Below are 15,760 nucleotides of genomic sequence, written 5' to 3' on the forward strand. Positions count from 1 at the left end.
TAAAATGCTAGATAAATGCTAGTTGTTATCATCATTATTACTAATTATTATTATCCTACCTTGGATCTTATTAGTAGTGTAACCCAGGGCAAGTCAGTTAACCTTTCTGGGCCTCAGATTCCTAATGTGTAAAATAAGTCTGAGCTAAGTACCCTCTAAAGTCCCTTCCAGATCTCAATCTTTGGTCCTATAATCTCTCAAATTCCATTTCCTAATCTTTAAAATATGGATACTATGACCTGCAACACTTACCTAAAACAGGATTGGTGTAAGAAACAAATGAAATAATGTATGTAAAGTGCTTTATCAATCTTAAAATGCTGTATAAATGCAAGTTGTTCTTACTCACTAAGGTAGAGATGTCAAACACATTGCCCACAGGCCACTTGAGGCTGGCAACACTAGAGTGCTGCCCAAACCAGATTAAAATATAAATGGAAAATACTTAACAAAATAAATAAAAATACAATAAAACAGACAATATTATTTTGGGGTTTCCTAAGTCGATATGTGGCCCTCAGGGATCTTCATGCAGTTTAGTGTCCCCCATTTCTACTTGAGTTTGACCCCACTGCTGTGATTTGCCATCCCTGGTGAATATACAGAGGCAATGTATTCACTAGAGGGACATATTGTTAAAGGGATGGCTAATGATAAACTATAAAAGGAAGAGCTAACATGGCTTCACCGAGATCTGGATTAAAAATATTTCCTTTTTTGAAAAGGTTGTTTGGTAAAATCAAGGGAATACAGTAGATATCTTTTACCAAGATTTTATCAAAGCATATGTCAAAAGTCTTGGTTGACAAGCAGACAAGATAATTGTAGAGTTAGGTAGAGTCAGAAATGGTTGAATTGTTGAACCCAAAAAGTCATCTTAAATGAGATATAAACTTGGAGAGAAGTATATAATAGAGTAACCCAAGGGTCAATGCCTGGTCCTGACCATTTTAAAATTTTTATCAGTGACTGAACAAAAGTGGAGACTAGACAAAATGGTGGATGAGGATCAACATTATCCACCATTCTCTTCTTCTTTACTTTAGTATTTGATAGATGAGGCATCCATTCTTCTCACCAAGACAAATCCCTCTAAATGTACCCTTAATCACTTCCTTTACAATCCATTCCAGCAGATTGTTCCTGAAATCATCACTTGTCTCTCTGAACTTTAAATTTCTCCTTCCTTTCCTGATAACTACAAGCACATTTAGGCCTCCTAAAAAAATTCACTTGATCCTATTACTAACTCCTTGAACTATCAACCTATATATCTCTTCTCAGGTGTATGTTGGTAAATGTTTAACAAACAGCTCTCAAAAATTACTGAAGACACAATTTTAAGTTTAATCTGCATTATTAACATTTTCTCTTATCACTTTCTTAAGTCTAGATAAGCAGCAAAACAATAAATGAAGTTTAGATTTGTAATGTTTGCTGATTTCTAAGGTATAAACGCTCACACTGAAAATTTAACAATGGGCTTTCAGTAGGCATTAGCTTTTAGAACCAAACTTTTAGAAAAAGCTGGCTATACCAATTGCATCCATTCTTCCTTTTCACTCAACTCTTTGCATATAGTTTATAAAATCTTCAATCTGTTTCACCCTTGAAACTGCTTCCTCTAAGGTAGCCTGTAATATGCACAGTGTAGGCGCTTAATATGTTTATTGACTGATAGATCTCTTACCTGCTAAATCTGATGGCTTTTTCTGAGTCTTCATCTTTTCTTTTTTTTTTGCTTGTTTGTTTACCTCTGTGCAGCATTTGATAATATTACTACTCTTGCCCTCCTGGGTACTTTTTCCTCTCTGGTTTTTCTATGAAGCTGTTTTCTCTTGATTCTCTTCCTACCTGTCTTCTGGCTACTTCTTAATCTCTTCTACTGAATCATTATCCTTGTTCCTAAATCTGGATGTAATTCAAAGTTCTATCCTCAACCCTTTTCTCTCTCTCTACACTTTTCAAGGACATCATTAGCTCACGGATTCACTTTTCATCTCAGTGCACATGAGTCCCAAATCTATTTAATACCTCTCTTGAGTGGCAGCCCTATAACAACAACTATCTATTGGATATTTCTGTAGGTCCCAGAGGCAACCCAACTCAGAATATTCAAAGCAGAACTCACTATCTTTCTCCCTAAGACTAATCCCTCATTAACAATCTCAACAAATTAACAGATCTCAATATCTGACTATAACAAAGGGCTGCCCACTCTCAGAAGTATAAAACAGGGAGAAGAATAAGCAATACCTATACCAGAAGTAGACTTCACTATCTCTGGACCCTGCCTTCCTAAACCTTTGTTACCCATCTTTTCCTCTTTCCCCTGGAAAGAATTGGCCTACCTGATGTCACACCTTGTCTTCCTAGACTTTCATTCAGTGTGTGTGTGTGTGTGCGTGTGTGCCCACATGGCTCCTGCTGAGCTAAACTTCTGGTCTTTGCACCCCTAGTTTGGCACGAGAACCTAATTTAGCCAAGTAGATGTGCTCTAACAGATAAAATTAGAATTATAGCTTTAGAAGTCTAGAAACAATTTTAGAGATTATCTAGTCAATTCTCTTCAATTTTACAGAAAAAAAACTGTGTCCCAGAGAAAGGAAGAGACTTGGCTATGATTGCACAGTAAAGAAAAAGATTTGAAATTTGAAACCAGGTTCCCAAAATTCTCCAAACACATTTCCTCTAAGTAACACAGATTATAAAGCTTCAGCATTTTCAAGCATGTAGTACGCACCAGGTGAAATAGAATGTGTTACTAACATATGTTTTAAAGTTTGTTGTTGAGTCAATTTTCTATTGTGTCTCATGAACCCCATTTGGGATTTTCTTGGCAAAGATACTGGAGTGGTTTGCCATTTCCTTCTCAACTCATTTTACAGATGAGGAAACTGAGGCAAGCAAGGTTAAATGACTTGCCCAGCATCACACAGATATAATAAGTATCTAAGGCCAAATTTTAACTTAGAAAGATGAGTCATCCTGACTTCAAGCCAGCCACTCTATCCAGTGTGCCTCCTAGCTACATATTGTACATGACATACTCAGGTAGAATTATAGGTCTAAAGCTGGAAGGGTCCTTCCTCCTTCTAGTTCAACCTCCTCATCTTATAGATGAAGAACTGAGGCCTAGACAGGTAAAGTAATTTGCCCCCAGGCAAGGCAGGTATTAAGTTGCTAAGCTAGGATTTGAACTCAGGTCCTAAGACTCCAAGTTCAATACCTTTTGCAATGCAACATGCTGCCTTCTGATAACTCTGAGAAGTGGTTTTTGACAGTGGCCTCCCATTGATTATGCGATTTTTGTCCAAGCTTCCATGAAAAGAAAAAAGTAACCTGTGGTTTCTTCTCATCACATTTTCCTTACCCATCTGGTTAACAAAGCAGGGCTTTTTGCCTAAGCTTGTGAAACAGGAAATATAAAAGAAAATTTCTATTCAGGAGTTTCTAGGTGTTTTGAAAAACTGTACGGGACAGCTAGGTGGCACAGTGGATAGAGCACCAGCCCTGAAGTCAGGAGGACCTGAGTTCAAATCCAGCCTCAGACCAAACACTTGACACTTACTAGCTGTGTGACCTTGGGCAAGTCACTTGACCCCAATGCCCCCCCCAAAAAAAAGGAAGAAAAAAAAAAAGAAAAACTGTATATTCTCTATGTTAAAATACTAGCTCTGTGTATGTCTATATATGTGTATGTACATGAAAGAATTAACCTCATCTTAAAACAGGAAATCTCCAAATAACTAAAATGTTGCATTTTCCCCCTTAAAAATGAAGCTATTGATGCATTTTTTTCTGAAAAATCACATCACTTTGAGCATAAATAGTACTACTCTTGGTACAAATGTTAGCATGTTACAAACTTTACAAGATCCAACTTACAGATTTATAACAAAGGTATCATTTGGAAATATGGATATTAAAAAAAAAACCTTGTTCTGCATATGCAGTCATCATTTCCCAAACCTTTTAAATATTATAGAGCTAGAACAAATCTGTCCACACAACATAGAATTGTTCTCTCTAAAATCTTTGACTTCTAGTCATCCAGCCTCTGAGTATTTCTAGTCATGGGGAACTCACTGTCCTGAAACAAAGCAAGCAAGGATGTTTTTGAACAGCTCTAGTTGTTAGAAAATTCTTCCTTATTTGGAGTCAACATCTACCTCTGTGAATGCCACCGAGTAGTCCAAATTTTGCTCTCTCCAGTCATAAAGAGCAAGTCTTTTCTTCTTCTTTGCAGATAGAGGGAAGGGAATAGGAAAAGATATAAGGAAAAACACCTGATTGAACACAAGAAATAGGCTCAGCACACATACACAGCATTATAAAAGATTTATTAAAATTCTATCATTGATTGGAGACATTATATTAGATCACAAGAGTGGGTTTTCTACCTTTCATTTCTGTTATATATTTTCCCTGATGGGAGGGGGGAATTTAATATAGTGTTCCGCATAAGGAAAAGGAAACAAAAGAGATGGAAAGTACAATATCCTTGTAATATCAGTGGAAATAACATTAAAGAAAAGATATTAACATATGTTTTACCACTGCATCCTAAGGACCGTGGGACCTTTCCAGCTGACTGGTAGCTAAAAATTTCCGTATGTATTGTCTCCTATCTTAGTTAGAATGTGAGCTCTATGAAGGTAAGGTTTGTCTTGCTCTTCTATTTTTATCTCCAGCATTCAATATAGTGCCTTTCACATAATAAGCACTTCATAAAAGTCTTATGTTATTATTCATTCATTCAATCAATCAAAGAGCTTATAGTCTGACTGGGAACACAACACACACATAAAATGATATGTGGATATATTGCTTTGCTATGATTGACAAGCAAAGACAGAGAATCCCAGTGGTATTCTAGGAAACCATGTGATACAGTAGAAAGAGTCACTAAATTTGGAATAAGAAGACCTAAATTGAATCCCAGCTCTGCAACTAATCTTCTATTTTGTATGACCCTGGGCATATTAGTTCACCACTTTAGGCCTGTTTCTTCCTCTATAAAATGAAGAAGTTAGAATAAATGACCTCTAAGTCTCCTTGAGGCACCTAGTGGGACAGTGGATATAGCACTGGGCCTAGAGTTAGGAAGACCTAAGTTCAAATTCAACCTCAAGACACTTACTAGTTGTATGACTCTGGGCAAGTCACTTAACTTCTGTTTGCCTCAGTTTCCTCAGCTATGATAATAATAGCACCTAATTTTCAGGGTTGTTGTGAGGATTAAATGAGATAATTTTTGTGAAAGTGCTTAGAACAATGCATATAGTAGGTGCTATATAAATCTTATTCCATTCCTTTTCCCTTCCATTTAGGGGCTAAACTTATGAACCAGCATAACATATAACTATACAGGAACTCCATCCACAACATCACTGACACTGACTCCAGCCTCTAATTGAAGACTTCCAGGGAGGGGGAGCATACTAGCCCCTACCCAAAGCCACTCATTCCACTTTCATACTGCTTCTAAGTATTAAAAATGTTATTATTCTTTCTTTCAAACAGTTTTAATTATCTCTTGTCAAATGCAGAATACAGAAAGATTGCTCCAGGTCTGGCAAATATGAAAGAAGATTCATTTTCTAGTTTTTCCAGGCCATGCTAACATAAGAAGATGAAGAGTAAACCTGAATTATTAGCTATAAAACTTACAAAAATATTTCTAGAACAAATAGATACCACTTCATAAGGCCATACTAAATGTTGATTAAAGGTCTACATTTAGTAGACTTTTCAAATGCAATTGACATTGTTTTGCCAACTGAGCCTATGAAATAGCAAAAATTAAAAAGTGGATCTATGGGCAGCCCCCACATGAACTCAACCAATGACATGTTGACAAAGAGATATTAAACAAAAGACTGTGTCACATAGATTTGTTTCTAAAAATGGAGATGTTCATCATAGCAATATAAAACCAAGGGACTGCTATCAGAAATCACAGAAAATTATCCTTTGAGAGCCTAGACTTGTTTGTGCAGATTTTGCAAGAAAACAATATATACTGTGAACATTATGCCTACAGATTACAAACTATATGGGAGGAAAAGTTCTCAAAATATATAGTAGAGACAGTGGAAGGAAATCATAACTATTTGGGAACAGGGTGAAATAGATATATTCCTTGTCATCCTGACTGCAATGGGAATAAGTCCTTCCCTGCTATATTTCTTTTATGTTTATTCTTTGGTGAATTCTTGGGCAGGTAGAAAAATCATTGCTTTTTGTAACTGGATAAAAGCATCATTGGGACGATTTCTTGGGATTTTGGTTTCAACAGCTCTAAAATGATGATGTTGAATCCAAATGATTTCTAAAGTTCCTCAGAGCCCCAGAATCTGTGATTTCATGAAAGTATTCTCATTGCAATGCTTTAAAAAGGAAGTCCTACACACCTGCCTTGGGGAACGGAAGAAGCTACCAACTCATAATTACTCCACCCAATATAAAATAAGATAATAATCAAGGATAATAATAAGAAAAGCAGTGTGACACAATGAATATAGAACCATTCAAAGAGTCAGGAAGACCCAGGTTCTAGTCTTTATCCTGATGTATATTGACTCTGACTATGAGCAAGTCATTTGTTCTCTCAGTGCCCACATCAACTTATCAATGAGCTGCTGATCTTAATAGATAGAAAAGATTTCCCATATCAGGAGTTCCTAGGGTGCAGCAGTGCAGTGAATAGAGCACTGGCCCTGGAGCCAGGAAGACTTGAGTTCAAATCTGGCCTCAGACACAATACTTACTAGCTGTGTGACCCTGGGAAGTCATTTAACCTCAATTGCCTCAGCAGAAAAAAAAAATTCTTCACACTGAAAATCAGAGAGCTAGATTTTTAAAAAAATTTAATAGTACCTAAAATTTCTATAATACTTTAAGTTTTGCTCATAACACCCCTCAATGTAGAAAATAACATACCTCCACAACCTGAAAACTCTTGGCACTTTATGAGCTGTGTGACTTTGGAAAAATTCCTTACATTGGTATGGACTGATGAAGAATGAAGTAACCTGAACCTGGAGAACAATTTACATGATAACAACCGGAAAGAAAAATAATTTTGAAAGACGTAACTCTGATCAACACAATCACAATTCCAGAGGACTGATGACAAAACATCACTACCCACTTCCTAACAAAGAGAAGAAACATACTTTTTTTTTAATACGGATGATGTTGGAATTTGTTTTGCTTGCCTGAGCGTATTTGTTACAGGGGGTTTATTCTCCTTTTTTCTTTTTAATTGAAGTGGTGGGAGAGATAGAAATAATCAATTCTTAATTGAAAAACATTTTCTTAAGTCAGTTCACTTCTTGGGACTTAAGTTTCATCACCTTTTAAAATGAGGAAATTGTGCCAGATGATCTCTAAGTTTCCTTAGAGCCCCAGATTCTGCAATTCTGTGATTTCATCAAAGCATTCTGGTTACAGTGCCTTAAAGGGGAATTCCCACACACCTGCCTGAGGAAGGGGAGGAAGTTATGAATTCACAGTATGAGTCTCAAATCATTGTTTTAAAAAAATAACATCAGCTAATGGTACCAAGTCTTTTTCTCCCCAACAGGTTGCTTTCCTAAGTCACCATCCAGACATTACTATCATAGCAGTCCCAAAAGGTAAAGGCCCTAAGAAATTGGCCCTAATTGCCACCCTCTATAGATGGTCCAGCTAGGTGGCACAGTATATAGAGCACCAGGCCTGGAGTCAGGCAGACCTGAGGTCAAAACCAACCTTAGACATGTAGTAGCTGTGTGACCCTAGACAAGTCACTTAAACCTGTTTACCCCAGTTTCCTCATCTATAAAATGAGCTGGAGAAGGAAATTGCAAACCACTCCAGTATCTTTGCCAAGAAAATCCCAAATGGACTCACAAAGAGTCAGACAGAACTAAAAGAGTGAATAACAACAACAAAAAGCAATGATCCAAATGTATCAGAATATTTCACTTACCTTCAGGAGGTGGAGGAGGAAATTCCTCTGGATCCATATTACTCTCTCCAACTCTGAACTACCTCCTTGATTCTACTTCCTTAACTGAATGGAGGTGCCTAAAAGAAAGACCAAAAAAAAAAAAAGATGAATTCTTATTTCAGATAACTCTGTGATTACCATAAATGCTTCAACTATAATCTTACCAAAGGCATTCTTGCACTATGCAAATAATGAGAGCTAGCATTCATGTAGCACTTTAAAGTTTTGCAAAGTGTTTTACAACTATTATCTCATATTATCCTCTTGACAGCCCTGTGGGTTAGGTGCTATTATTATCCCTATTTTACAAATGAGGAAACTGAGGCAGACAGACACGCAAACCCTGCTTGCCCAGGGTTACCCAGCTAGTTAGTATCAGATGCTGGATTTGAACACAGGTCTACCTAACTCCAGATCCAGTATTCTATAGTCCATGACACCTTGTGGTCCCTTAGCTTTGTCAGGTGTAGCAGGAAAGAATATTGTATTTTCTTTCAGGGGCAAGTAGGTGGCGCAGTGGATAGAACACTGACTCTAAAGTCAGGAGAACCTGAGTTCAAATCCAGCCTCAGACCAAACACTTGACACTTACTAGCTGTGTGACCTTGGTCAAGTCACTTAACCCCAATTGCCTTTAAAAAAAATAAAACCTCAGTTCAAACCTCTACTATTCTCCCTTGCTGGACCAAGTTACTTAATGCCTTGGGGCCTCAATTTATCTGTGAAGTGAGATTAGACTGAATTGTGTTTAAGATTCCTTCCACCTCACAATCTATAATTTTATTAGCTGAAGATCTTATTTGCTATTTGTGTCACCTTGGACAAGTCTCTTAACCTGTCTAGGCTGCTATTTTCTCCTCAGTACATTGTAGTCCTTCCCACTTCTAAGTCCAATGAGTCTGTCTTCTATGTATCTGAAAGATGAGGAAGAGGTATACTTTCACTAAAGTGGGAAAATTCATTTTCAAGAAGTGGAGAAAACCAGTTACATTAACATTAATGAATGCAGGTTGAAGCATACTATTTTCACTTCTTTTGAGGTTTTTTTTGATGGTTTTTCCTTTTGTTCTGTTTCTTCTTTCACAACATGACTAATGTGGAAATATGTTTACATGATGCTTATGTATAACCTATTAAATTGCTTGCCATATTGGGGAAACAGGAGAGGAGGGAGGGAGAAAAATTTGGAACTCAAAATCTTTCAAAAAAGGAATACTGAAAATTGTCTTTACATATAATTGGAAAAAAATTAAATAATATGAAAAAATTAACATAAATGCCCTTTCTTTTCTATACCATTAAACCACTAACAGTTTCAAAAAGGTATTGCCTTTCTTTCCTCTTTCCCCTCATCTGAATCCTGCCTTACAACCACTGTAAGGTCTTACTTCTTGCAAACTTTGAAGCATTGTATTATTGGTCTCTTCTCAAACCAGACTCATTAATAGCCTTCACCAGATCAAATCCCTCATAAGCAAGTGTAGACTTGAAGTTGTTCATCCTGGATCCTACAGGGACTCATTCTTCTCTCAGCAATGTTAAGAATTCCTATGCCCTATTAGAAAACTAAATTTGAGAATAAATGGAATAGCTAATGTAGCATATAGTCACTACTGCCTTCAGATGAGAACTCGTGAACATATATTCTGTTCTTGTTTGTATTCTTAACAACATCCCAATATCAATGACTAAAGTTTTGTCAACAGAAAGCCTAAGCAGTCAGTTGAAAAGTTAAAAAAAAAACAAAAGAATAGCTAACCAATTGCTTATTCTGTATATGTCATGTCCCACATCCTGGTTGACACTCATTCACCTGTGATTAAACCAAAAGAGCCTAAGCCTAGAAGCGTGATTATCACTTTAATTCTATTTACATTTTAGAGCCTTGAGATAAAAGGCAGCAAAAACATAATGGTGAGAGAGAGAGAGAAGGGACAGAGGTTGAAATGATGACTGCTTAACTAGCTTGACCTTCACCCAGAAGAACCCAGCCAACCACCACTTGGCCCATCTAAGGCCAAAATAATGATTTTTTTTTCATGCCTTCCATCACTCATACTAATCAGACTGCAAATAATGGGGCCAAGTTGTGGTTAAGCAGCAATTTGGGCCCTGTCAGTTACATATTCAAGATGCCAAAATACTCACTTGAGTATTTTTCCCCTTGAATTAACTTTATTTTTTTTTAAATAGAATTCTTTGGTTCACTTAACACTGTGCAAGCATAGCCTTGTCTTACAGTTTATGATGATCTACAAATCCAAAATGTTTAATTGCAATAAGAGCTTGAATTTATGTAGAGCTTTATGGCTTACAAAGTGTTTAGTGTACATTATCTTATTTAATCCTCACAACAACCCTCTGAGGTAGGTGATACAAATAGCCCCATTTGACAGATGGGAAAACTGAGGATCAAAGCACTTAAGTGACTTTCCAAAGTTACAGAGCCAGAAAATTACAGTACTCAGACTGAAGAGATCTAATGACTCCCAATGAAGTACTTTTTTCCACTGTATTTACCTCTTAAGCTTCCATATTTGTGCCTAACCTCCTACTACGTAAAATTTCCCTGCCCTCAACTTAAATGTAGTTGATTGCATTTGATCTTCATCTTATTCAAATCTGCTGCTCCAGCTAAACTCATCATTCTCCTAACACATTCTTAGAAGTGAGAGTTAAAATATCTTTACTCACATTTTCCTCTACCTAGAACGCCCTTCTTCCCTCCCCCTATGTAAGTCAAACTCATTTTTCAAAGCCCAGCTCAACTGCATCTTCCTGAACAATACCTCTTCCTGAACCATAACACTAATTGTCTGTAACACTCATCTGACAGCAATCATTTATTATCTCATACAGCGAATTATACACTGATATATCATATACATAAACTATGCTTCTCTTTGTAGCCCTCACAGTGTTTCCTTACACACAGTAGGTGTTCTAAAAAGTCTAGTCATTAATTTATTATTCTGAATTAAATAGTTTCTTAATTTCTATGAATTCTAGTTTTATCTTCTAAGATGTTAGGAAGTAACAGTATCATGGCATTTATAAATAGTGTACATAGTCTCTATCCTAATATCAATTCATCTTAATAGTTAAAGTGGAAACTGAGAGAACAACAGACTTAGAGTTGGCAGAAAACTGCTTATTTGTTATAGAAACATGAGTCACTCATTTAACCTCTCAGCCTCAGTTTCTTCATCTTTAAAATTGGGATAAAATTGGGGATAACACTTACTCTCAGGGTTGCTAAAGGATGAGGTAACATATGGGAAGCATTTTGCAAACCTTAAATCACTCTATCATTATTGTTGTTGTCTTCTTAGACCAGACATACAATTGAATAGTGAGCAAAAGAAGGATGGTTAATTTCCACAACTGGCAGAAAGCAAAGACTCATGTTGGATTTCCCTTAGAGAAAACAGCCTCTGATTAAAACAAAATTTTTTTCTTCTTCCACCACATGTGCAAAGGTATAGGCCATGAGGAAGGTAGAGACAAGCACTGGACAAGTTTTTATGATCAAGTAATACTTGGGGAAATCTCACCCATCCCAATTCAAGAAAATTGATTGCCATGTTTGAATACTAATATATCTATAATGGAACTATAATAACAGATGATGCTAATCTTGGCTGTTTAACTTTATTTTCATTATTTCTGTGGCTTTCTAATTTAAGTATTTTAATTCATGATTTCACTGTGCATTTGGCCTGTGGTTTTAAACAAACAAAAAAAAAGCATAATTTTCCAATCTAGTAAACACACTAAAACCAAGATGACACATTCAACCAAAGAAGGGATTCACTGACTCTGAGGGATGATTTCATTACATGTATATTTAGACTTCTTTTAATTCATACAGAAGAATTAAGATTATAATTGACCCAAAGGGCAATGGAAAGACACATGGTGGGTGTAAGTACAGCCTGCACATATTACCCATAATACCTTGTAAACAAGAAGTGGCACAATAGACATCAATAAAGACATGTATGACCAAAAAAGGAGGTGGGTCACATTTCAAAAGAGAGGCATAACTATGGGTGGCTCAAGTGCTGACATCCATGAATCACTAAACTAAAAGATGACTTTCAGGGAATTGGGTCAGTCATCTAAACAAGACTTACAGAAAGACATGGAAAAGAATTCCACAGGAGGAGAAGGCATGGGACAATGGCCATCTGTACCATTTGAAGGAAGACCTACACAAATAATTGTTACTATCTATAAATGTATTATCTAATTGCATCATCATTATCATTATAGTTGACTGATATAATTCTTTAAAATTTGCCAAATATTTTATATACATTATCTCATTTGAACCACATAACAACACTATAAGGTGAGTACTATAGACTTGAAGAAATTAAAAAAAAGCATTTGTTAAACACCTACTATGTGCCAAGCCCTGAACTAAATGACTGGAGATGTAAATACATGAAGCAAATATAAAATGTTCCTACCCTCAAAGAGGTTACATTCTAAGAGAAACGTGTCCCATCTCATCCTATCCAAACAATCTCCACGAAACCAGGGTCTACCCAAACATCTTGAGAGCTGGTCTGCTGCAGTTTCTCTTCATTCCACCTGCTACAGCTCTCTCCAGAGACCATGCCTTCTCATCCCAACCCTGGGAGAGCTAATATACTCAATTTAAGACTCTACCTTGGGACTAGCTGAGCTTACCTAATCGGTAGCTATGTGAATTAAAACTCATCTAACCCATGGTATCTTTCTGACCCCAGATCCTATTTCCCATGCCATCTATCATACCTCTCCCAAAACTCCCCCGCAATTTTCCACCTATTATACTGAGAATAGTAATCAAATCAATATTGCCAATAATACTGAAATAAGCATAATGATGAACTGCCCTATGGTTTCTCTCAAAATCCTTGATTGACTGTTCCCCAGGCATATGCCCTATATATGTTATGTCTATTAGAATATAAGCTCCTGAAAGGAAGGGACTATCTATTTCACTTTTGAATTTGTATCTTCAAAGAGCAGCACAGTTGCTAGTATATTGTAGGTGCTAAATTCTTTTCCACTCATTTTATAATGTATCAGGAACTTCACACACACACACACACACACATTTCCAAGGAGCATGTTCAGTTTCTATTCCTGGTTCTAGGCAACCATGAAGAAAATTAGGAGGAAGGGAGGCATATCCAAGATGGTGGGGAAAAGTCAGAAAGTTGCCTGACCTCTCTCCCTTTTCCCCAGGAAGCAATGTTAAATCAAGCCCCCAGACAAAGTCTGGAGTGAAAGAACTCACAGAAAGACAGAGTAAAACAATTTTCCAGCCCAAGACAACTTAGAAGGACTTCAGGAAAGGTCTGTCTCACTTGGGTAAAAGGGGAGCACAGCCCAGTGCATGCAGTGTCCGGGTAAGCCAGGGGGAGGCTCTTAGCAACAGCTAAGATCAGCAACCAAGGCCCCATAGTCCTGCCTCAATAGGCCTGTGAGGCCTCTAGGCCTAGTGTGGGCAAACTGTCAGTCCCGGAACCCTAGCCACAATAGATGTGACTAGGCCAAGCCACCCTAACACAGTAAACAAGCCACCAGCTCCGGCCCAGAAAGCCAGTGACTAGGACCCTGGCCCCCCAGTATATGAAGCTTGGGACAGCACCCCCTGTATTCTAAGAGCATAGCTCAACTTTAAAAGTCACAAAACAGTCTAGAAAATGAACAAAAAACAAAACAAAACAAAACAAAAAGAGCCCTGACCATAGAAAGCTACTATGATGACAGAGAAGACCAAAACACAAACTCAGAAAAGAACAATAATGTCAAAATGTTTATGAGCAAAGAACCCTCAAAGATTACTATAAATTGGTCTCAAGCCCAAAAAGTCCTCTTGGAAGAGCTCAAAAAAGATTTTAAAAATCAAATAAGATAGGCAGAAGAGAAATTTGGAAAAGAAATGAGAGTTATGCAACAGAACCATGAAAAAAGAGTCAACAACTTGGAAAAGGAAGCACAAAAACTGACTGAAGAAAACGACTCCTTAAAAAGTAGAATTGGCCAAATAAAAAAGGAGATACAAAAGCTAACTGAAGAAAATAATTCCTTAAAAATCAGAATTGAGCAAGTGGAAACTAATGACTCTATGAGATATCAAGAATCAGTCAAACAAAATAAAAAGAATAAAAAAATTGAAGAAAATGTAAAATACCTTATTGGAAAAACAACTAACCTGGAAAACAGATTCAGGGGAGGTAATTTAAGAATTATTTTATAACCTGAAAGCAATGATCAAAAAAAGAGCCTGGAACAGTGGGTAGAGACTGGCCCTGAAGTCAGGAGGACCTGAGTTCAAATCCAGCCTCAGACCAAACACTTGACACTTACTATCTGTGTGACCCTGGGCAAGTCACTTAACCCCAATTGCCTTAAAAAAAAAAAGAGCCTGGACAGCATCTTTCAAGAAACTATCAAGGAAAACTGTGCTGAGGTCCTAGAACCAAAGCATAAAATATTTATTAAAAGAATCCACCAATCACCTCCAGAAAGAGATCAGAAAATTAAAACTCTAAGAAATATCATAGCCAAATTCCAGAATTCAGGTCAAGGAAAAAATATTGCAAGCAGCCAGAAAAAAAAAAATTCAAATATCAAGTAGCCACAGTCAGGATTAGACAGGACTCTCCCCAGAGAGGAGTGGGAAAGAATGGATTCTTCTCTACCCAGGGATCACCCTGATCTGAGGGCCATTGGCCCTCAGAGAGAGCCTGAACTCAACTAGGTAGGTTCATCCTGTGTCCCCTGGCTGCCTCTGCCTCTTTTATATTTGTTCTCTCTTGATTTTAGGCAAAAAAAAAAAATACTCCAAGACAGATATGTCCAAGTTTGGAAAGGCTCTCTTGAGGATGAAAGTCAAGAAGTTTTGGTTTTCTGTGAAAAACTGGATGATGCCATGGGAAACCTTTGCACTGGAAAGGGCAGCCATCAGAAAGATTAGAGTATGCTGGATTTGTTTTACCAACAGATATGTACCAGGAAGGGTTTGGACAGTGTCAAGCTGAAATGAAATGTAAAGTGCCTAGTTAACTTTTCTGCAAACTACTTTATATTCTGATAAGGTTTAAATTTGTCTCCCAAAAGATTGTAAGAGTAGTTACATTAAATTAATGCATCCCATCAATCCTATTCATTTCATTAATGTACACTCTGATTCTTTATGCTTAGCATTCTGTTTTATGTTAAGGAATAAATAATCCTGTCTTATACCAATTCATATTGTACATTGGATGTACTTCCCCTTTTTGGGGGAGATAGAGGTGGAAATCCTAGAACTATGAGCCATAATCTAATTTACTATAATGAAAAAAAAATACTAGCTAGGTGGTAGAGTGGATAGAGTGCCAGGTCTGAAGTCAGGAAGACTCATCCTCCTGAGTTCAAATCTGGCCTCAGACACTTACTAGCTGTAGTATCCTGGATAAGTCACTTAACCCTGTTTGCTTCCATTTCCTCATTTGTAAAATGAGCTAGAGAAGGAAATAGCAAACCACTCCAGTATCTTTGCCAAGAAAACCCCAAATGGGGTCATGAAATATCAGAAATGACTGAAAAACTACTCAACAACAACAAAAATAATGAAAAACATCCCAGGATAGCTAGGGTAGGGGGTTTAACAAGACAATAACATGAGAAAAGAAAGCTTCTCTCACCAAAGGCAAAGCCCTCCAGGCCCAAACCTGTTCCAAAACACATGGCTAGGTTCAGGACAGGATGGGTGAA

General features: G+C 37.1%; 1 protein-coding gene across 4 annotated transcripts in view; it reads right to left on the reverse strand.

Annotated features, from left to right (window-relative positions):
• The window catches only part of ARHGEF10 (Rho guanine nucleotide exchange factor 10), a 224,582-nt gene that overhangs the window by 184,158 nt on the left and 24,664 nt on the right, over window positions 1–15,760 (reverse strand). For all 4 annotated transcript variants that reach the window (XM_027840416.1, XM_027840417.1, XM_027840418.1 and 1 more), the window contains exon 2: window positions 7,979–8,076. In XM_027840416.1, the coding sequence (XP_027696217.1) occupies window positions 7,979–8,015 (37 nt within the window). In that variant the 5' untranslated portion in view covers window positions 8,016–8,076. The remainder of the gene's footprint in view (window positions 1–7,978; window positions 8,077–15,760) is intronic.

The sequence above is a fragment of the Vombatus ursinus genome, unplaced genomic scaffold (genome assembly GCF_900497805.2).
Source record: "Vombatus ursinus unplaced genomic scaffold, bare-nosed wombat genome assembly UNPS02014841.1, whole genome shotgun sequence".
NCBI classification, from domain to species: domain Eukaryota; kingdom Metazoa; phylum Chordata; class Mammalia; order Diprotodontia; family Vombatidae; genus Vombatus; species Vombatus ursinus.